Source organism: Rhinolophus hipposideros, assembly GCF_964194185.1.
Source record: "Rhinolophus hipposideros genome assembly, chromosome: 15".
Classification (NCBI taxonomy): Eukaryota; Metazoa; Chordata; class Mammalia; order Chiroptera; family Rhinolophidae; genus Rhinolophus; species Rhinolophus hipposideros.
Window position 1 is genome coordinate 1416417 of NC_138061.1, and position 21590 is coordinate 1438006.

Genomic DNA, 21590 nt, shown 5'->3' on the forward strand with positions numbered 1-21590 from the left:
CCTCACTGAGTTGCTACCGTTCGGTTTGCTTCATAATGAAAATCTCCCCTCGTTTTTCTAATTGGATTAGTAATATAAACTCTGCTATTCATGAATTTTTTAACACAGCTCTTTCTCAGTACTCCCTGTTATGTTAATTATTCTTCCTGACCTTATTTTATCACAGGAAACAAAGACATTTGCTACTACCCACAACTTCTAAAGAAAATTGTTCTTAAACTTGTGAACTTAGGCGTAATTATATACATGACAAGTCATTTATTCAGTGTACTGATCTGTGGCAGTGAACGAAGGGCCCCAGGGACACCCCAGTACAGCCGTGGATGGACACGTGTGGACGGAGGACCCCGCGTTTGCGGCGTGGTTTTTCTATCATCTTCCGTTTGCTCGGAGACCATGCAGGGCCTTTTCCGGGTGCATGCTGTCATCCCAGGACTTCCCATCCGTCCTCCCGCCGGCTCTGCCAGCACTGGCTGTTCATCCCAGATAACATGAGCCCTCTAGGTCCTCGTCTCATGGCTGGACGGTGCCAACGGTGGCAGCTCCCTCTGTTGTCAACGGTTTGACAAGAGCTCCTCTTTACGTGCTTGAGATTTATCTCGTGTGGGCTTCTTTTACATTTTTGTTTGAATTTTATGTTTCAGTGCTTCCATCACCTGGCCCTTTCCTTTCTAACGTACTGTGTTTGTAAGGAGTCCAAGACAATGGAAGTGAGCCCTGGGGCCCCTCGAATGAGTGTGTTGGGCGTTTGGTGCAATCGCTGTGCCCTGGGGTGGCTGACGCTGCGTGCGTGCCCACGTCCAGGTGTGGGCCCATTGACTTTACTCACCATTGATCATTCAAACAAATGGTTTATCTCCTCAACTTCACTATCTCATACGACAGTAGACACAGAGACCCTAAAACTTGAGGGTGACATCCTTTCTTTTTTTAATGAACCTAGAGCTTTAATGTCACCTGCCACTCTGAGCACACTGCCTACTTTTGCTTTGGATAACACGCTGGTGTTTTTTAATCTCACCTGCTTTTCAGAGAGAAAGAGAACACAGTCTTTATCCTGTGATTCTGGGTTTGAGATTAAAACCACAGAAATGGTGGCAGAAGAAGGATGAGTCCGTCACCTCCAGACTTGGCTGTGCCCCCTGGGGTTTCATTCCCGTCTCATCTCTGCTCCAACATCGAGATGACACTTTTCTCATGAGCGCCGCGTGGTCGTTTTGCGTCGCACCGGAGGGGCTTGGTTCTGCTTTCTCTCACTGAACCGCTGTCTGCCGTGCACCCGGGCAGCTAACGCGAGTCTTGGGTCCATGTTTGTGTTGGAGTTATAATCGCCCTCCTTTCCTAATTGAAACCAACTTGTGTTTCTCTCTAAATTCTATTCATAATGAACAGTGATGGAGTATTCCAGCCATATTTGTCTTCTTTCTACTTGCAGGGAATAAATCTTCATTTTCCTCAGGTGAGGCAGTGTTAAGCGTTCTTTGCTTTCTAAATGGAGACAGACGCAGAGTGGTTTTCAAACCCATCAGTGCATCATGGTCAACGTCCCCCGAGCTCTGCCCTCAGCTACACGCTTGAGGAAGGACACGGTCGTGGAGCCGCCAGACTCAGCGAGGACACAGGCTTGTCCCTCTCCTGCCTCCAAGGGGAAAGGACGGGCCCCCAGCTGCAGCCAGGAGCCCCCGCAGCCTTGAGCCTCCCCGCTGCCATGGAGCGCAGTGTGCTGGTGGCACGGCGACTCCAGCGCTGAGTCAGGCAGTTTCCGGAGGTGAATCCAGTAGGCTTGTCTGCCCCCACGACGTGCACGGCTGCCGGTGCCTGTCTCGTGTCTGCAAAAGCAGACAGTTTAGCCCACTCGGGATAATTAGGGGGCTGCCTTCGTCACAGTTCTTCAGCACAGTCTGTTGTGCCATGAATTCTGTATTCTCAGCATAATTGTTTGTCCCTTTTGCTTTGCTGCACTGAGCAGGTCATTATCTAGTGGCTGCTGAAGGCAGGTCTGTCTGCAGGAGACCTGTTACTCCTTCCTTGGTTGCTGGTAATTGAAGGTGAGTGTTTAAACAAAAATATAAAAAGCACTTTTCTCTTTCTGTTGAAAGGAGCCTCCATCGATCCTGATGACAGCAGAGGACAGTGCAGCCAAAGGCAACAGACCGGTGGCCTCCACCCCCGTGCCCGGGTCCCCCTGGTAAGATGCATGACACCTGAGAGCACTGAGGCGCTGCCTTACTTTGTCCCGGGGTTTGCTTGCTGCCACCACAGGGAAGGGCACGCTCCTTAGGTAACACTGTGGTTTCAAAAATTAATTTGCAGCTCATGGCAGGAATAGGTGTAGATTGTTGTCGCATTCTGCAGGTAGAAAAACAGCATTTTAGCAATAAGTTACTGTGCTGCAATACATCTGCAGATATACATTCAAATAATGGCACTGCGGCACGTCCGCCGTGAAACAGCCCGCAGCGATGTGCGAGCCTCGGCCCCGAGGACCGCTCATCCCCAGGAAGGGGCGAGTGGCCGCTGCTAAGGAGCTCTGTGCCCGCTGCCCCAGCCACCCTGGGAGACGGCTCTTGTCTTTGAGATTGCCACACTCAAAATACTCTCTGCGAGGAAGCGCCATCTCTGGTTTTTAAAAATGCCCTTTTATAATCGACTAATTTGGAGGCAAAATGAAAAGGTTATTCCAGTAAAAATTAGTTTTAAAACCAAAGATTAGAGTGCAGGACATAGCTGGCAGGAGCAGCTAATTTAGAGAACTGAATAAAAAGCAGTGGTGAGTGTGTAATGCGCCGTGAGACGTCAGTCTGGTGTGGTGTCGCTGGTGACAGCAGTGCCAGAGGGGCAGGTGGGGCGTCTACCCCTCCCTGGCGCTGCTCCTGCTCTGCTCACGTCGTGACCCTGCTGTGCTCTGAGAGGCGTCCGTGCCTTCTACGCCAGGTCCCGGCCTCTCGCCCTGCACCCCGGGCACGCCGCTCCGGGAAGGGCCTCCTCAGGAACAGTGTGCCAAGAGCAGCCAGTTCTGGGTTCTCCCAGCACTGCCGAGTGTCCTACCATCCATCTCAGTCCCAACAGGACCCCCACAGCGAGCCCAGACCCCGTAGGCTAAGGGCTCAGTCCCACGAGATGCCTGCACTCTAGGCCCAGCTGCATAGTGCGTCCCCGGGGTCCTGCCTGGCTGACTGCAAATCTGGGGGTCCCCCAACCTCCCCTCAGGTGTGAAGATTTGTTGAATGACTCACAGAGCTCAGGAAAGTGCTTAGTTACGGCTGCAGTTTTATCATACAGAACACTGTTGAGGCGTGGCGATGGAAGCGGCCCACAGGGCAGCCCACGGGCGGGGCACAGCTGCCCACCCCCTCCGGGGCCACCCTCCCAGGACATCACTGAGCCCACCGGCGGAGGCTGTCAGCCCTGCTGTCCAGGGCTCCTTATGGCCAGCTCCTTCCAGAGCCAGGATTGATTACGAGCTTGGCCGAGTGATGAGTGGTCTCCGGGCCCCTGCCAGGGGTTGGGGGTGGGGCTGAGGGTCCAGCCCCCTCCTCCAAGAGTCACCTCATTAGCATGGACTCAGGTATGGCCCAAGGGGCTTGGTACTTATAACAGACCCTCCTCCCACTCGGCACATCCCAAGGGTGTTTGGAGCTTGATGCCTGACCTGGGATAGAGGCCAATGTTGCTTTTTCATTTTGTGCGAACAGTTCGGGTCTTCTGTAACCCATTTTTCAACAAGTCATGTTTGGGGGGGTTGGGATAACTCCAGCACGAGCATGTGGCCCTGTCACACTGGATCCCAGTGTGCCCTTTGGGATGATAATTCTGTAGGAGACGTGACCTTGAGCTCTAGAACCGTCTAACTGTGGAAGCTGTGGCTTTTCTCCCTCAGTAAGACCCTGTTACAACGCAGAAAGCTGAGTGGGACCCTGGAAGTGACACCGTCTCACTGTCACCATCCTCAGCTGCTGCTCCTCCTCTTGGTGGGCCCTTTGCCTGTAAATTATTAATCAGCGTGCCACCTTCCCAGGCTTCTGGCTGAGTGACAGCCATGCAGTGGACCTGCTCTCGGGCTGGCTCCTCAGCCCCAGCAGGAACGGGATGGAGGCCTTTGGGAGAGCCCGGTGCAGGAGGGCAGCCGGTGCCCGCAGGTGCCCGGAGCAGCTCCAGCCACGTTTTCCTGAGACTCAGGACTGGGCCTGCTGGTGGGAACTGTGCTCTGTCCCCAAGATGACAGAGATGCTGCTGGCACCTCCCTGCATTCTCAATCGTGGCAAAGGGTCCCTTGACCTTGCAGGGTGAAGGGATAGCACCAGCCCCTGGCTTCTCTGATGACTTAGGTTCCTGATTGAGACGTGACTGTGTGTGGCCTGTGTGATTGCCTCATTCGTCCTGGCATCATGCTCATGGCAACCGCCGTAACAACACACTTTACTGACATCACAACCTGCCTCCAGGAAAAGACGTCCCCTAGCCCAGGAGCTGTGCCTGTTTTGCTCAGTTAACTCACGTCACCCACTGCCAATCCCACCCTTGGGTTTTGCTAGAAGTAGTCAGTCCAGGTCCTCAGGGAGACGAAGGGCAGAGTGACCACGGGGGGCGTGGGAAGGCCCAGCCCGCTGCTCCATCGTCTGTCATCCTCCACTTTAGGACCCTGGGATCGCCGGGGTGTGGTCGGGACTGCCTCACCCAGATGGAGTGTCCCAGGGGCAGTGGCCACCTCTAGCTCTCTGACAAGCAGGGCGCACAGTGAGGGGTTCCATGTGGAAGTGGGGTGGCAAGAGTGCTGGGCAGTGACGGCTCTAAGACACGACCCCTGCACACCCGCGGGCACTGTCAGCTGCAAAGGACAGGTGAGCAGGGTGTCTAAGGGGCACTGTGCCTGAGTGTGTCTCCACCTGTCAGAGCTCCCGCCCACATCCCGTTTCTCCCTCCGCGGTGGTCCCTTGTCAGTCAAACACCAGTTCCCGTTGCCACCTCAGGGAGTGGTCCCCTGAGAAAGAGGAGGTGGCCCAGGCGGCCACTTTACCTACAGAGCGTAGCCTTACGCTCACACCAGCATTGCCCTAACAAAAATTAGGCTCTCTAGAGGCTTCGGGCTGAGCAGGTGGGGGATATAGGCTCAGAAAGGATTCCTCCGTACTGTCCCAGAGCTGCGTGGGGACAGCCTGGGTCACAACGGGAAGGGAGATTTGGAACCTACTGAGAACACGTGGAATGGGAATCAAGGGATCGTCAGTCAGCGAGCTTTCTCGTTGTGGCCCGCTGTTCAGTAAACGGGCTGCGACGCGGAATGTGTGGCAGGACAGCTGGGTGGGCCTCACCCCGTGTGGCAAGGCCTTGGAGGGAAGAAACTTGCTTGGAAAGGTCACACTTTTGCTCCCTGGGAAACTCACTGGGAAGAGATGGGGTTGTGTCAACTGGCTTGAGGAGACGAGGAAGGCAGGGTGCTGTCTCCTGCTCTGAGCAGAGTGCTAAAGGGACACGCGGAATGCCCCACGCAGGCAGCTCGTGCCCTTAGATGTTCTTGCCCATGCGTGAGTCTCTGTTCTGCTGCCAAGAAAGATGGCCAGGCACATGGCCTCCCTGGAAGTGACACGAAGCACTTCAGAAATGCAAAAGCAGTGTCCTGAAAACGAGTGAAAGCAGAGACAAAGCCATCTAACTGTTCTCATCCCAATGCCCACGTCACTTTAACCAGTCAAGACAGGTTCGGAGCCCAGAAACATACACTTAGCCAACTCTGCTCTTCAGAAAGTCAGTGAGCTTCCTAGTATTGGGAAGTTTTCAGGACGCCATCATCCGAGGCATAATATTCTAAGAAGAAAAAGAAAATGAAGCGTACATTTGAACTTTTATACAAACTTGCCTCCTATCCACCTCTAAATGCTTGAAGACTGAGCTGTCTCAAAGCTGGGGTTACAATGTCACTTGAATTAATTCTCCAAATCTGCTGTTGCTTTTAGGTATGATCATACCAGAATGGCATCGTGTTGTCTTTTAAGGAATTTCTGTTTCTTCGTCCTCTCCTCCTCCTCCTTTTTAATCTTTAGTAATTTGCCTTTTGACCCACATGGCAATTTTGGAAGATTTACCCACTCTATTATTGGGAGGTGATTAGAACGTTTTTCTTGGAATTGTTGAAAATTGGGGAAATGTCATGGGGGCGACTTGGTCCTGCCAGGTCAGCCCCTCCCCAGAGCCAAAGCGGGGGGAGAAAGAGGAGAGGAGAAAAGAGAGCGAAGGGCACACACAGGCTGCCTTTTCAGTTCCCAGATCTCAGCCCTGGGGATGGGACCCAGTGGACGTCAGGCTCTGTCCTCTGCAGGTCACTTCTCCTGGGACAGGGCACATGGGGGCAAAAAACAGATGGGAGAGGGACCCAAAGTCTTGGTGTGTGGTGGGGAGGAGGGGCGAGGCACGTACCCCTTTTCCCTATGGGGCTGAGATCCAAGCTTGGAGAGAGAAACAGAAATGTCCACTACACTTTAGAACCTATAAATGTATTTGAAGGTGACTGTGGGAACCCTTTTGTACAACAAAGCAGCCACTCCAGTTTTCATTTGATAAAATCCAAATTTTCATATATTAGGGCTGCTGAGTGTTCTGTACCAGGCTGAACTCACTCCAAGGCACTAATTACGTCCTCTGGGGTATGGGGACCGTTAAAGAGAAGAGGGAATATGGCAGCCATCCAGAAATCATACAGTGTGATTAAAGAAGGGGAACATACACATATTACTTAAAATGTGCATAAATTGATACATAAAATTAACTTTGCGTGTTACAGCTGGCCCCGTCTGGTTGAAGCCGACCGTGACCCATCCAGGGGAATCACATTTATGTATTTATCTACCACCGACAATTGGGTTCAACTGCACACGTGTCCCCACGGCCCAGAAACTGGATTCTCTGTAGCCCGGATAGAAACGTGTTAATTGTCACTCCGCTCTCTCCCAGGGAATAACCCCTTGTTAAGTCCCTACTTAACTCCACTCTTCCTGCTTTCGAAGCCCGGTGCCAGGTGGTGGGGGAAGGTAGGGAGTCGTGACTGCCTCCTACCCTTCAGAGCGCACCCGCTCTTCCCAGTGGCAGGATGTCAATGTGGGTGTCTGTTGACCCAGCGCCAGGAGTTGGCAGAGTTGGTGTGTCCCCCAAGCAGCAAATGTACAATGGAAGGATCCTGGATTTGGGGAGTATTGGGCCAAACGTATCCCCAAACACAATGCCTCTTTCTTAAATTAAGTTAACTCGAACCAGTGGAGAAAATACCCCAAGAATCTGTGAGGAAATGAGCCGTGTCCACCTGGTAGGTGACGTCAAGAGCCTGGCTGCCAGGGGACTTTGTGGCATGCTTGTTTTCTGGTGTCAGAACCTCCATTTCTTCAGGGAAAGCACAGGTGGTAGCAGGCAGGGTATCGGCTTGGTGGCCTCAGGGAGGCTGACATGCTCTGGTCTGTGGTGATGTGTTTCCTTTTCTTTGGAAACCTGGACACTGGGAGGAGTTCTGGTGGGACCTACAGGCCAACAACTTTCTAATGGCATCTGTGAGCGTCACTAAGGTGAGCTTTTAATTCAAACAGGTGTGTGGTCTGGACAGGTGACGACCGGGTTTTCTTCTTCAACCCGACCATGCAGCTGTCCGTGTGGGAGAAGCCCGTGGACCTAAGACACCGGGGCGACCTGAACAGGATCATCGAAGACCCACCCCACAAGCGCAAGCTGGAGGCCTCCGCAGGTAGGTGGGCGGGGCGGCCCGCACGCACACGGCTGAGTGTCGGGCCTTGTGTCCCTAGGGGGTGACAGGGAAGCATGTTTCTCCTGCTTTGGCTGGAAATTGGCTATTAAGGAAGCATGTTCACTCAGAATTTAGCAATTACGCGTTTATGGCACTTTGCAGAAACAGACCCTCCCATGTGGATGGCCCTGGCTTGCTTTTAGCTCTATGCAAAGTTTTTAATTTGGAGAAGGCCTTTTAGTCCATCACCCAGGTGAAGTCTCCTTTCCAGCACCGTCATTAGGCAACATTTAATTCTTGTTCCCAATGCCTGTGGTCCCTGCTTGAGCAAGCTCGTGTCCTTCCAGCTCACACGCTCGTTTCAGAGCTCGGGCGGAATCCACCCTTGTTCATTTGAAGGGACTCTGGAAGGCAGCGGAGGGGGGCAGGTGCGGGGCAGAGAGGAGGCTATTTCTGACACGGTCCTTCCACACCTGATCCCCAAGAGTCAGAGAAGAACATTGAACGTCTTCAGAAAGGATCCTTTCTGATTAGACCTGATGCGTGTTCCGTCACCGCTGTGTTGGGAAAGGTCCCTCCCTGAGCACATGGGCTAACGCAAAACTGGCCACACAGGGGAGTCGGGGGCCCAGGAGTTGTGCTGACCTGAGTGTGGGCCGGGCCGTGGGTCTTGACCCCTTGAAAGGGGGTTTTGCTTTATCTTTGTGGTGCTTTATTGGTTTGCAATGACGTTTTTGATTCCACTTCATGTAAGGCTAACAGATGACATCAGCCCACTTTTTCAGGCAAATCCAGAGGCATTTGACTGGAACTTTCAAAGAGGGTATTAAAAGCTGCTTCTTCTTTTCCCCCCACCATTTTAATAGCATGAAGAGACATAGAAACAGTTGCTCCTGTGAAACCTGTGATCGTCCGTTAAGGTTGAGAAATGATAGGTTTAATATGTTTACTTCACTTAAGGTAATAAGAACATTCTCCTGAAAGCTTGAGTCAACTGATGTTGGGAACAGTGTCCTGGGTGCATATTTAAGTGACTCTCTAAAATCTTAGCTGTATGGGGGAGGAAAAAACAATTTTCCTCACACCTTTCTAAGTTCTGCCTGGACTAATAATCAAATTAACCTGCGACAGATTAACAGCAGAAAGTGTTAAAATTTATTATGGACGTACATATGGGGCTCCGTAAAATTAGGGGGCCCAAGGACAGATCAGGCGTGGCGGTACACATGGAGCTAAGGAGAAAGGGGGCTGTGGTTGTCACTTCAGAGGGCAGGAAGACAACTCCCATGGGGACAAAATAGCAAATGTTTGGTTCACAGACGTGTGCTGGACCCTCTTCACAATGGGACACAGAGAGAACTCTGAGCAGTGGCCTTGCGAGGCTCCTGCCCGTCTGTGACACTTACTTCACTTCAAAGGGTCGTCATCTGTGATGACAGCTCCCTTCCCGGAGCAGGACCTCTGTCTAAGTACATTTAGACAGCTGGGGGAAAGGTAAAAAGGTCTTCTGAGTATTTTGTTTCTCAAAAATAACCAGAGTAAGGTAATATCCTAAAGAGGCGTGTCATGGGGTGGCCCAGTCTGTTCCTTCTCAGCTGTACTCAGGTACAGTAGGAATTGGGCTTGTTATTGGTTTCCTCCTTTGATGGAGCACAATCCATTTTTAAGAGGGATATTTACTGAATGAGGGTTTGAGCAACAAAGGAAACCCTCATAGGGAACCAGCAAGCTCCCTCCTTGGACAGAGAAGGCTGCACCAGGCGGAATATCATCAAAGTACAGGTCCCACGAGAACGATTAGGCACAGTTTCTCATAGCAGTGGTTTTATGTGCTTGATAAAGGGCAGACCGTGCAGGCAGATTTCTTGCTCTGTGTTTAGCTTGCATTCTTGTAGATAATTGGGTGCTGTTTTATTTGTTTATTTTTCCAAAGCATTGGTTGGAATGAGAAAGAAATGAGCTCGTTAACAGTCAGTGCATAGTTTCTCCCCCATTGCTCTCATTTGGACCAAATCAGGCCAGGTCGATGAGAAGCAGAAATGCGTCCATGAAACTTCCCACTGGCTCCCCTGCCATTTGAAGGCTCAGGAGGACTGTAGGTGGAGGACAAAGGTGAAAGGTAAACGGAAGCAGATTATAAATCTGAAGAGTTTACTTGAGCAAAGATCGATTCTAACTGGGCAGCAACAAACCGGAAGCTTTAGGAGCACTCTACTGACCCGAGCCAGGTGCCAGCTTACACAGTCCAGCTACAAGCACGGAAAGGAAAGCACTGACTGGCTGGACTTCAAAGCCTCGTTGGCTGTGATTGGTTCCCTTGGTGTCTTGATTGACTTTGTAACCTTGAGGGGGGTCCAGGCTTAGATGTCCCTTGGCTTCTGGGGCCACACTAGCGCCATCTCAGTCAAATAGCCTCCTTGTTTAATTATAACGACAGGGACGTGAGTTACCTGGGTCATGGATTAGTGCTCTGCTTCACTCTCCCACCACAAATCTCATTTTATACTTAGAAAATGTAGAGAACTGAGCCTGAAGTCTCACAAGCACAACCAGAAATATCTGATTAACTTAGATTTAACATATAAGATGTTTTGTCTTCCATCAGCTGATTCTGGTGGCCCTAACTCTTCTACCTAGATGGATATATGAGAATAACATTACATGTGGTTACAAAAAGTTTTAGCCTTGCTTCCTCTTTAAAAAAGGGGAAGAGGGTTCCTTAAACCAGTATTTTTAACCTGAATCTTAAAGATATGAAATGACCTCAATTCTCAACTTCCTGTTGCAAGGTAGAATTGACATTTTAGTGCACAGTTTCTGATTTCCTGACATCCACACAAATTGTTTTGTTTGCAGCAAAACAATTAGGACGGGAGGTGCTTCTGGAGAATTAATTAGAGATTAGTGGGCAGAGCTGATCACCTCCAGCCATCAGCCAGTGGCATTTTTCCCTGGCTGGTGGGAACATTGTTCTTGGTGGAAAATTTTTTCAACATTTTGTTCAACTACTATAGATTGGAATATAGTTTTACCTGTTTCAAGTGTGAAGTGCAACAATTAAGCATTCCGGGTGCTACCAATTATTTTCCAAGAGGAAGTAAAATAGATGAATTCTATAAAATAGCTGCCGCATTGAACTGCTATTGGGTTTAGAGGTGTGTGTGCGTGTGCACGTGTGTGGTGTGCGTGTGTGTGTGTGGTGTGTCTGCGTGTGTGCGTGTACTTCCTGGGAATGTCAGGGTGGAAATGGGAGTGAAGAGTGGGGCAGCCACAGGGTGCAGGACCCAGAAGTGCCGAGCCATTCATCACTCAGCAGATAAGGCACAAATCCCTTTTTTATTCTGTTAGCATTGCTGAGAGATTGACACGAAGGCCTGAATTATTTTGTAATTATCCTGCAGTGCACCCACATTTGTCACAGCTCCAGCAGCCATGCTGTTAGTTGAGAATAAATGCCCATGAAGTACGTGGAACAGGCCACGGCAGCCCTCAGCCCATCTTTCCCCTGTCACAGCGTCCCCCAACTCTCAGGAGCCCCCCAGCATAGAGGATGCAGTCTCCTCTCCTAGGACGGGGTTCCACGCCAGTAGCCCTTCGTGGGCCCACTCAGGTGCATCTGTGACACCTGAGCTGTGAGCCGCAGCTTGGCCCGCCCCCCACGCGTGCTCAGGACACACACCCGAGCCTCCACGTGGCCGACTATCTCGAGTTTCCTCTCAAGAGGAATTGTTTCCTCTTCTGCTCACCAGAAGCAGGAGATTAAGGAGTGCTTTGTGGACGTGATGGGATGTGAACGCAGGAAACACAGTAATGGAGAAACGCTGGCCCCCTGCACACTGTCCGGCCCCAGTGGTCTGCCCTCGGGCCCACGGCGGGGTGAGCGGTGGACGCTGGCTGCTCTGCATCAACAGTCCGGGAAAAGATCACAATTCAGAATTCAGAGCACGGATTTTACTGAACGGGTATAACTCCGTAACAACTGTACATCAATCAATCCCAAGTCGAGGACCTTCCTGTCCTCACTCTTGTTTTCCACCAGCGTCAGCCTTTCCCCGACGTGGGGGAGTCTCAGTTCTCGCACTGCACTCACCTGCCACTCCAAAGTCCTCTGTTCCGGGAGAGCTGGGCAGAGAGCTCCCTCAGTCTGGCAAGCCTGGCTGAGTCCCAACACCTCCGCCGCCCGCAGCACCCTACAGGGGCCCCCATTCCTGCTCTGTCTTCACTTCTGAACTGTCTCTTTTTTCTGACTGAGCCTGTTCACAGCATGTGTGTGTGTGGAGCCGCGGGCCCTGCTGGGAGATGCAGGGGGCTGATGGGCCCACAGCCAGGTCTTGCTCAGCAAGTATCACCGGTCCCACGATGGAGCAGAGTGGTGGGTGGGACGTGGCACGCACGGGCTGTCTGGGGAGGAGGCCCCAAGCACCAAGACGCACAGTGAGCTGGGGCGAGCTGGGCTTCCAGAACCAACCCCGCACCTTCCCAGCAGCCCCACGGTGTGCGCTGGTGGAGAACCTGGGAATAGATGAGTGGAGCTGGGTCGGAGGCAGCACTGCGATTGCACAAGCATGTGGACACCGTCAGGTTTTATAAGATGAGGCACGCAGGGCTCCCAGACTGTTGAACTCGGTGTCTTTTCCATTGACTCACGTTCCTTACGAATGGCGTCCTCAGTGCAGAACCCCCCCTGGGAAGGGCGTGAGTGGTGGGGGGTGGGAGGGGAGGTGGGGGTGCTCTACAGAGCCGGGCCCCCTGCACCTGTGCCCACACGGGGACACCGCCACATGGATGGTTTTCTGGGGAAACACCGATGACTCTGACAGAGATGAGGCGGCGCTCGTGATACCACGGGGCGTCACTCAGCCAGTCACCCCAAACGGCGATGCCCTCAACCTTCTCTGCACATTTGTCCTCTTCCTCTTTCAGGGAGAGTCGTGAAACGCCGAAGCACCTTTTCACTCTCCCACTCCAAATTCTCATCAAACATTTACAGAGCCGACCTTTCCAGGATGGAAGGAGGGGACCAGTCTCAAAATCAATTAGGCTGTTTGAAGTAGACCCATAGTCAGCAGTGACGAAGGGCATGGGGCTGGCAGCGGGAGGCTAATCATTTCCTGCGGTGGACACAGGACGTCCAGCGTCACCAGGTGGCGTGAGGGGCGGCGTGACCGGAAGGCTGTGTCCAGGGCCTGGCCCGGAGGCGCGAGGGGCGGGGGCGACGGTAGGAGGGTTCCCGCCTTCGTTCAGTCCGGCTGCCTCTCCGTGGACAGCAGCTGGAGGTGACTTGCTGAAACTAAAGGGAACGTACTGAGGACAAACTGGTTACGGGGTTTCCGATGGACCGTCAAGGGATAGGTGTTTTCCTAACTTCCTGATGAGTCTGCTGGAAAGAGGGTGCTTCTGGCGGCTTGCCAGGGCTGCCTGCTGGCACCCCAGCCGGGTTAACATGACTTTCTTGCAGATGAGCACAGCGAAGGGTCGAGTTCTGAGGACACCAGGGAAGAGCCAAGTGGGAAAAGCAAGAGGAACCGGTAGGTGTCCTGGTCTTTTGTCCTGTGTCTTTCCTTAGCAGACAGTTCGGTGGTGTAGAAGGAAAGCGTCCTTTTGACTCTGCTGGCTGAGAAAGAAGGGATTCTGCGTTCAACAGGCAGATGGTGGGAAGTCTCAGGTTCCATCTTGGTGATGGCGCTGGGTGCCCAGAGTCTCAGCCGGCAGGTTTGTCTGTGGCCCGGGGCAGCTGAGACACTGGATGGCGTCTGCCCTCCCCCGGTGCCCTGGGGGGAGGGGGTGGGATGGAGTCCAGCTCTGTCTCGTCTGCTTTGTGACTCTGGGCAGAGTAATCCCACTGTGAACTCAGGTTTTTCATCTGCAAAATGAGACTGCAGGAGCTCTAATGGCAGTTTGAGGTGGCGCCCCAATGAGATGTGCCCGTGTGACTTCCTGTCCCACTCAGGGATGGAAGCTCACCACCCACTGAAGTTCGTGTGCCTTTTGTTTCTGGCGTTTGAAGCACACGGGGGTGAGAAAGCCTCCCACCATTTGAATCATTGCCACCCTTTGCCCCCTTCTCGCAGGCCGGGCTTCTGATCCCTTTCCTACTGAGTTCCACATAAAGGGGTAAAACTCACGGTGTGTGTCTCAGTTCCCTGGAAGGGGAGACACGAGGCACCATGTGGCTACCGGTCACTCCTCTTTGGCACAGAAGGGTGACTGTGACTCTAAAAGGCAGTCCATGACGGCAGTTTCTCAGGCCATTGCCTGAGCTCATGTGGTGCCCCATGTCCCATCAGAACCGGCCCTTGTCATGGCCCCGAGTGTGCCTTCAGTCCTTTTCTGGGCGTCGTTTATCAGCCCCTCTCGCGGGACACCCTAGGCCTGAGACAGGCATGTGACTTCCACTGTCAAGAATGGCAGCACTGTTTATATTTTCTCTTCAAAAAAATGTTCCTTAGAAGAAGTAATACCTTTGCACTAACAAACCTGTGCAGTAATGACGGAACATGAGATCTTGCCCTCAAACCTTGTGCATTCTCCTCACCTCTTCAGTCCTCACCCTGAATCTTTCTGGCAAAAGACAGTGGTGGGGAGGGGGAGGTGAGGGAGGGGAGGGAGAGGGGAAGGCCCCCAGGCTGTGGTCTGACAGGGCACTGGAGTGAGGAAACGCCTCACACAGTCTGTGGACCTCTGTTTTTTCTTGCTCCCCCAAATCTCCTTAGAAAGTCACTTTTGGGTGTTTGGAAAAGCGTCGAGGGACACAATGTGTGGGCCACCAGGGTCTCCAGGCAGTGACTTTGATGGGGACCAAGGGCTCCAGGAAAGGGAATCAAGTGTCTCCTGTTTATTTTTGTGTTCTGACTGTGGGTATCAGCTAAGCCAGTCTCTGTTGGTCTTTGGAGATACATAAATAATTTAAAAAACAAGACGAGCTTTCTGAGGCATAAGAACAGTGGAAATATTGGGTGATTTTGAACTTGTGTAGGAGGAGAGCTCAGTAGCACCCAAGGCAGCTGGGATGTCTGCCTGCATCGCCCACTCCATTTCTTCCTGTGGGGCTGGCCTCAAATTCTGAACAGTTGACATTTAAATAACATCAAAACATTAATTTTGGCTGTAGCCATCTGAAAGGCTTCCATGATTGACTATAACATAGGAACAAACAGGTTTTGCAGGAAGCCGCCCGTTTCCGCCGTGCAGATCCGTGTACCAGGAACACCAGCCTCCCTCCCCTTGCCACGTCAGTCGCCTGGGGGTGTGGGCAATGCCTCAGCAGTGGGCAGGGGGCTGGGTGGGCATCTGGAATGTTCCGTCGTTCATTTATGAGGCAGTTCACACAAATGGCGCCTCTTCTGTCTGGACACTGCCCCCCTGTGCTGCCCCCCTGTGCAGTTTCCCGAAGCTCCCACCGCAGAAGCGGCCTGATGCTCTGAGGTCCCCAGGCTGGCCGGACGTGGCGTTTGTGCTCGTCTTTGGCGAGGTGCTGTCAGTCAGTACAAGGACTCGTCAAGCTTCTATCTGCATCTGCATGTTCTTATTTGGTAATTTACGGCGTAAATAGTAACAGAACAGACTGCCAGAAAACCTACTGAAGTCAGTCTATTTTCACCTACGCCATCTGTATAAATAATACAATTTTTCCTCATCAAAAAGCACTTAAAATCCCCCTGCAATGTATGACTCACCCAGAGCCATGTTCGACATCTAAGAAATGCGGGAATAGAGGGCAGGGCTTGTTTGGGATGTTGCTGTCCTCCCTGGGGCTCTCAGCCACCCGGCACCATTCAGACCCCCTGCGGACAGTCACACAGATGGAGGAAATCAGCTGTACAAAGAATCCGGGTCCAAAGGAGATTTCTCCCAAAATTCCCTGGGAAGAGAAATATGTCACAACAATAAGCTTTCAAATTACTACGATATTTTAAGCTACCTGGTGACTGGCATTTCAAATAGCTTGTTAGTTACTGTTGAATGGAATAGTTCATGATCACGCATGTCCCTGGGACTGGGACAGTGGTCATTTGCTTCTCCGCTTTTGGTGCAGTGAGTGCCTGAGGCTCTGCCCATTTTTAATGTGTAGCTCTCTTCCTAGCTCAGACTTGCTTTTTAAATGTGCTATTTTAAGAACTTGTGATTTCTTTCAAATAATTGAATTATTGTAAGCATTCCGCAAAAGTGTGTTGTATGGTGTGAACTCCAGAAGAAAATTAGGCACAAAACGCACTGGAGAACAAAATGCCAGTGATGTGTGCGGCTTGGAGCCCCTGCGTGAGGTGCTAGCTTTTGTCTGTTGGGGAGCAGGTCACGCCTGGGGGATGAGTGGCTTTCTGTGGCGTGGAAGGGGTGACAGTTATCCTGGTGTGCTTTCAGTTATCCTCGGCTCCTCGGCTGGGGAAACCTGTTTACGCTCCCTGCCATTCGGCACAGGCTTCTCGGACTGTGGGTGAGCAGAGACCTCGTGACCTGGGACACTGTTTATTGTGGTTGTTGGTCCACTCTGGGGATGCCCCACGGATGGCTCTGGGTGTAAGTGGCACAGCTGACTCTGTACCCTAAGATCTTAATGCCAAGCAGGGTGCTTTCGTGGGGTCACGTACAAGAAAGAGCGTGCACTCAGCTTGGAGTCCCCGGTGGTCCCTGTTCTGCTTCCCCTTCTGCTCTCCATTGTTCTCCCTCTGGCTGACTCAGGTGGCCCAGGCACGTGCGAAGAAAGTCCTCTGGGCAGGGCTGGCTCCTTCAGGCCCTTTGGCTTCTCCACAGTGTGGAGCCCACAGCCCCAGCTCCGATGCCCCCCCGCCCCAGTGAGCAGCCCCAGGCCGGTGGCTGTACTGAACCTGAATGTCTGCTCACGATCCGGGCTCCGGGCTTTGGGATGTGCCTGTGCCACCCGCCTGTTGCCCGAGGCAGTCACCAATACCCCGAGTGTCCATTGGAGCCCGTGTCTGGCTGTGCCCCTCACAGTGCGAGCTTCGGGGGAGAAGCCTCACCCCTCAGATGCTGTCTGTGGGCTGTCTGTCCTGTTGTTCTAATAGCTAGTGTGCTTTTGTGTGAGGTTTGGGGACATTGAAAGGCCGCCCTCTGTCTTTGCTTTATTTAGGATCCTGAGGTTTGTTTGTGGTTAAACCTTACACTGTCTTAGAGTCCTGTGTGCTAAGATGTATGTGATGGGCCGCACATCTCCTCCGTGGGCCCCCACAGCCGCACCTAGGTGACAAGCAGAGGAAGGAGGGCCGTGTTTGTCCTTGGTGTTGTGATAGCAGCGAGTAAGCAGCCTGCCAGCTGCACCCCGAGCCCTCCAGCCCGAGGGCACCCCCAGTCCGCTCTTTCAGCCTGCACATGCTCAGGGCTGAGCATGTTGTGACCCTGAGAATGCAGAAAGAAAACACCCACGAACGGATCAGAGCAGCGCAAGGCCTGGCCTGCTGTCCTCGTGCCGCCCTGGGGTGATGACAGGTGCTGGCCCTCGGGGAGCACCCGCGTGAGGTCCCCGAAGAGCACACCGCCCACACAGCTGACAGGTACGGAAATAGCATCCCGCTGAGGTGCTGGAGGACCTCCTAGTTGCTGGGATTCCTCCAGATTTAGCCAAGACACGCGTAAGACGGCTGAGGAAGCGCCTGGCAGAGCCACGTGGAGAGCCAGTGCTCGGGTCGGGGCTTGCCTCTCAGCAACAGACTCGTCTGTTTCTTGAGACTCGGCGAGTCTGAGCCCCAGGCTCCCTGGGTTCCATGCCAGCCCACAAGGAGGCCTTCTGCCACTGGCAGCAAAACACCTTTTAACAGGTGCATTGCCCCTGAAGGACTCATGCCCTCTGGACCCAGGGCTGGGCCGAGCTGACAAATAAGTCAGCAGCGGGCCAACGTTAGTCTCCCCAAAGGCCCTGGCTCCTGATTCCATGGCCCAATCCCTCACTCTGCACGGTCCCCAGCCCATGCTTAGCATGTCGTAACCATGTGGACAGAAGGGCCGGATGGACATGATCACACTGGGGATCTGGAAGGAGCCGTCTCTCCACGGAGGGTCTGCCTGGCCTCAGCAGAGCTGGGAGTGGCTTTGGTGACTTCTAGAGCCCCTCCCTGGCATGTGTCATTAGGGCCAGGGCCACCCACTTCAGGGGCTAGAGCCTGGGGTCAGGGCACTTCTAGCAGAGGAGAGGAGAGCGGGGCAGGCACAGGGATGGGGAGGTTTGCCAGGCGGTCAGCAGTCAGTCGGCGGAGCAGGGAGCAGTGAGGCACGTACCCGGGATCCCAGGACCTATCTGATTGTCCAGGTGCTGATGTGTCCCCACCCATCCTAGAGCCCTCGTCCCTGCACACTGGGCAGTACTGCTGCTGTGTGGGGGCAGGAGGAGCTGTCCCCCTAAGCTCACGAGGCTCCCTGTCCCATCCTGCTCAGGGCCAGTGACGGCCCCGTAGGCAGAGTCTCGCCATGGCCGAGACTCCACCCTGGGGAAGCACCCTCCTTGATGCTACCACTGGCTTTGAATTCCGACCGTCCACATGGGAAGGGACATGCTGGCAGGACCGATGTCCCACCACGGGACCGGAGCCCCCTTGATCGATGTGCCAATCTTCTGGCAGCACCAGCGGCACAGCTCTGCACTGTGGTGTCCAGGCTACGAGCTAGAAAGCCCAGCGCTTTCAAAGTGCTCCTTGTCTGAAGACCACTTGTTACAACCGTATGAGAGAATGTCTGAGGGCCCCTAAGCAGAGAGATTCACAGGAACCATGGTTACCGTACAATTTCATGTTGTGTCTAACACCAGAGTTACAGGCTGGGGCTATTTTCATGATGAATTCCTAGCTTTCTTTGCCAGAAGAAAGCACAAGTTCTCCCCATCCATTAAATCAAAAGATGAGATGTCACCCAGCTGAAGAGAGGGCTGGAACCCAGCCTGGGGAGGGCTAGTGTCAATGGTCAGAGGCTACCAGAGATGATGAGGGTGACGAATCATTATGATTTTGTCATCATCACCATCACTGCCACCATCACATGACATCAACACCACCGTCACCACCATCACCACCATCACCACCATCCCCACCGTCACCACCATCACCACCATCGCTACCGTCACCACAGTCACCACCATCACCACCATCCCCACTGTCACCACCATCCCCACCGTCACCACCATCACCACCATCACCACCATCCCCACCGTCACCACCATCACCACCATCGCCACCGTCACCACAGTCACCACCATCACCACCATCCCCACTGTCACCACCGTCACCACCATCCCCACCATCCCCACTGTCACCACCATCCCCACCGTCACCACCATCACCACCATCGCTACCGTCACCACAGTCACCACCATCACCACCATCCCCACTGTCACCACCATCCCCACCGTCACCACCATCACCACCATCACCACCATCCCCACCGTCACCACCATCACCACCATCGCTACCGTCACCACAGTCACCACCATCACCACCATCCCCACTGTCACCACCATCCCCACCGTCACCACCATCACCACCATCGCTACCGTCACCACAGTCACCACCATCACCACCATCCCCACTGTCACCACCATCCCCACCGTCACCACCATCACCACCATCACCACCATCCCCACCGTCACCACCATCACCACCATCGCCACCGTCACCACAGTCACCACCATCACCACCATCCCCACTGTCACCACCGTCACCACCATCCCCACCATCCCCACTGTCACCACCATCCCCACCGTCACCACCATCACCACCATCACCACCATCCCCACCGTCACCACCATCACCACCATCACCACCATCCCCACCGTCACCACCATCACCACCATCGCCACCGTCACCACAGTCACCACCATCCCCACCATCCCCACTGTCACCACCATCCCCACCGTCACCACCATCACCACCATCACCACCGTCACCACCGTCACCACCAACACCACCATCCCCACCATCTGTACTATTTACAGACTTCGCCGGCATCGTCTCAGTTTTCCCTCGTGTAAAATGACAGTGACAACTATGGCTGCCCAGAGAGTCGTGATGAGGATTGAGTGAGGTGATGCGGTTAAAGTGGGAGGAGAGAGTTTGACACGGAGTGGTTAGCAAATATCAGGTATTCTTACTATTTTGCTTAATTCTTATGCACAAATCTTAAGTGGCAATTGCTGTTATAATTTTGACTTTATAGATGAAACACATGGAGAGTCTGTGACATGATGAGACTTGCCAGAACATAGAGCAGGTCAGTGTGAACGTCCAGGCTCCAAGGCAGGTCTCTGGAGATCAGACTTTTAATTAGTGCCTGGCAGGCCCTCTGCCTCCTTACAGGACCCTCCAGTGTACGTGCTAGTCCTCTTCCTTCCCTCTTTCCTCCCCCTCTTCTTCCTCCTCCTCCTCCTTCCATTGTGGGGCTTGAAGAGGTTAACGACAGTCAGACAGACGGTTCCTGTGAGACACAGCCGGGTTTCCATCCAGTCCCATGGTCTTGCTTTCAGCCCGTCTGCTCAGCACGGAGCAGTGAGTAACAAACCACAGGGCATTCACAAAACCACCTTGTTTTATAAATTCCTTCGAAAACTCTGCTCAATGAGAGCAGCCACACATTCAGAAAACGTAAAAAATGTGCTGATCCTCCTGGACACGTCTAGAAGAATTGCTCAGAGGGCATCGTCCTGTGGCTCCAAGCCGGAGCTGGGTTGGGACGGCTGTGAGAAGGGGTGGGAGACTGTGGCAGCCTGTTTTATGATAAAAGCAGGTTGGCGCTCCACGGCGGCTACTGTGTCTCCAAGGAAATCACAAGGAAGAAACTCAGCCACAAAACCTCATTCAGCAAACATTTCCCTGGCACCAGCCTAGTGCTGGAGGTGGTCCCACGGACTAGCCAGATGCTGCCTTCAGGGCCCCGTCCAGAAGCACAGGATGCAGGGCCTGCCCCTGCACGAGCACCGTGCCCTTGGAGCACCAGGGAGCAGACCACCTCCAGGGAGGGGGCCAGATGCCCAGGCGACCGGACTTGCGAGTGGACAAGGGGCGGGAGGAATGCTGCGGAAAGAGGCAGTGTCACAGGGTCGGCACAGAGGTGGGAGTGACGAGGGCACGAGGCGTGCAGAGTGGGTTGGCCAGAGATGAGGACCTAGGTAGGACGTAGCCCTTCTACCAGGGCTGCCTTGCAGGTAAGGGCTGTGCCCCGAGGACACGGGACAGGCTGCAGAGCCGGCTGGTGGGCCCTGTGACAGTGCCACCACAGAGGGACACAGGAGACACCCCAGGTGGGCTGTGGGCAGACACAGGCATGTCCTGGAGAAGTTGAGACTTCTCTGTACAAGTCAAATGTGAATGTTCTAGAAAAAGCCCTGTGAGGCTGGTAGGCCACTCCCGGGAGGGGAAGACAGTGCCAGTGCTTCTGGGTTGGGCTGGAATGCCAACCCCACACTTCACTCAGGGACACCCCAGCTCTCGATTTCCAGTCCTGTGTCCGTGCCTCTCGTACTGACAGAGACGCACCGGGGGACAGTCTGCAGGAACATGGCACTTTCTCACCCAATGAGAATAGACCTGTGGGTTTAATTGCACCCTCCAAATTCATGTTCAAGTCCTAGCCCCCAGCCCCTCAGGATGGGACCTTATTTAAAATAGGGTCATTGGTGATGTAACTTGTTAAGATGAAACCCTAATCCAGTAGGGCTGGTGTCCATTTGGACACAGACACAGGGAGAAGGGCATATAAGGATGGCGGGTGGGGTGAGGGACCCCAAAATGCCTGCAAACCCCACACCTAGAAGAGAAGCCTGGAGCGGATGGTCCCTCAGGGTCTCAGAAGGAGCCAGCCCCGCCTGCACCCTAATCTGGGACTCCTGGCCTCAGAACAGGGGTGAGCAGTGTCGGTCATTTCAGCT

At 53.5% G+C, this 21590-nt stretch overlaps 2 protein-coding genes across 4 annotated transcripts in view; both read left to right on the forward strand.

Annotated features, from left to right (window-relative positions):
- TCERG1L (transcription elongation regulator 1 like) overlaps positions 1-21590 on the forward strand; it is a 411473-nt gene that overhangs the window by 368985 nt on the left and 20898 nt on the right. For all 3 annotated transcript variants that reach the window (XM_081074119.1, XM_081074120.1, XM_081074118.1), the window contains 3 exons: positions 2100-2188; positions 7572-7726; positions 13185-13254. In XM_081074119.1, coding sequence (XP_080930245.1) covers positions 2100-2188; positions 7572-7726; positions 13185-13254 — 314 coding nt within the window. The remainder of the gene's footprint in view (positions 1-2099; positions 2189-7571; positions 7727-13184; positions 13255-21590) is intronic.
- LOC308507973 (uncharacterized protein) lies at positions 14982-20207 on the forward strand (the record flags this gene model as incomplete). The annotated part of the gene is made up of 5 exons (XM_081074089.1): positions 14982-14992; positions 15110-15202; positions 16478-16677; positions 17086-17235; positions 18800-20207. The coding sequence occupies 5 exons, from the start codon at positions 14982-14984 to the stop codon at positions 19747-19749; spliced, it is 1404 nt and encodes a 467-aa protein (XP_080930215.1). The 3' UTR covers positions 19750-20207.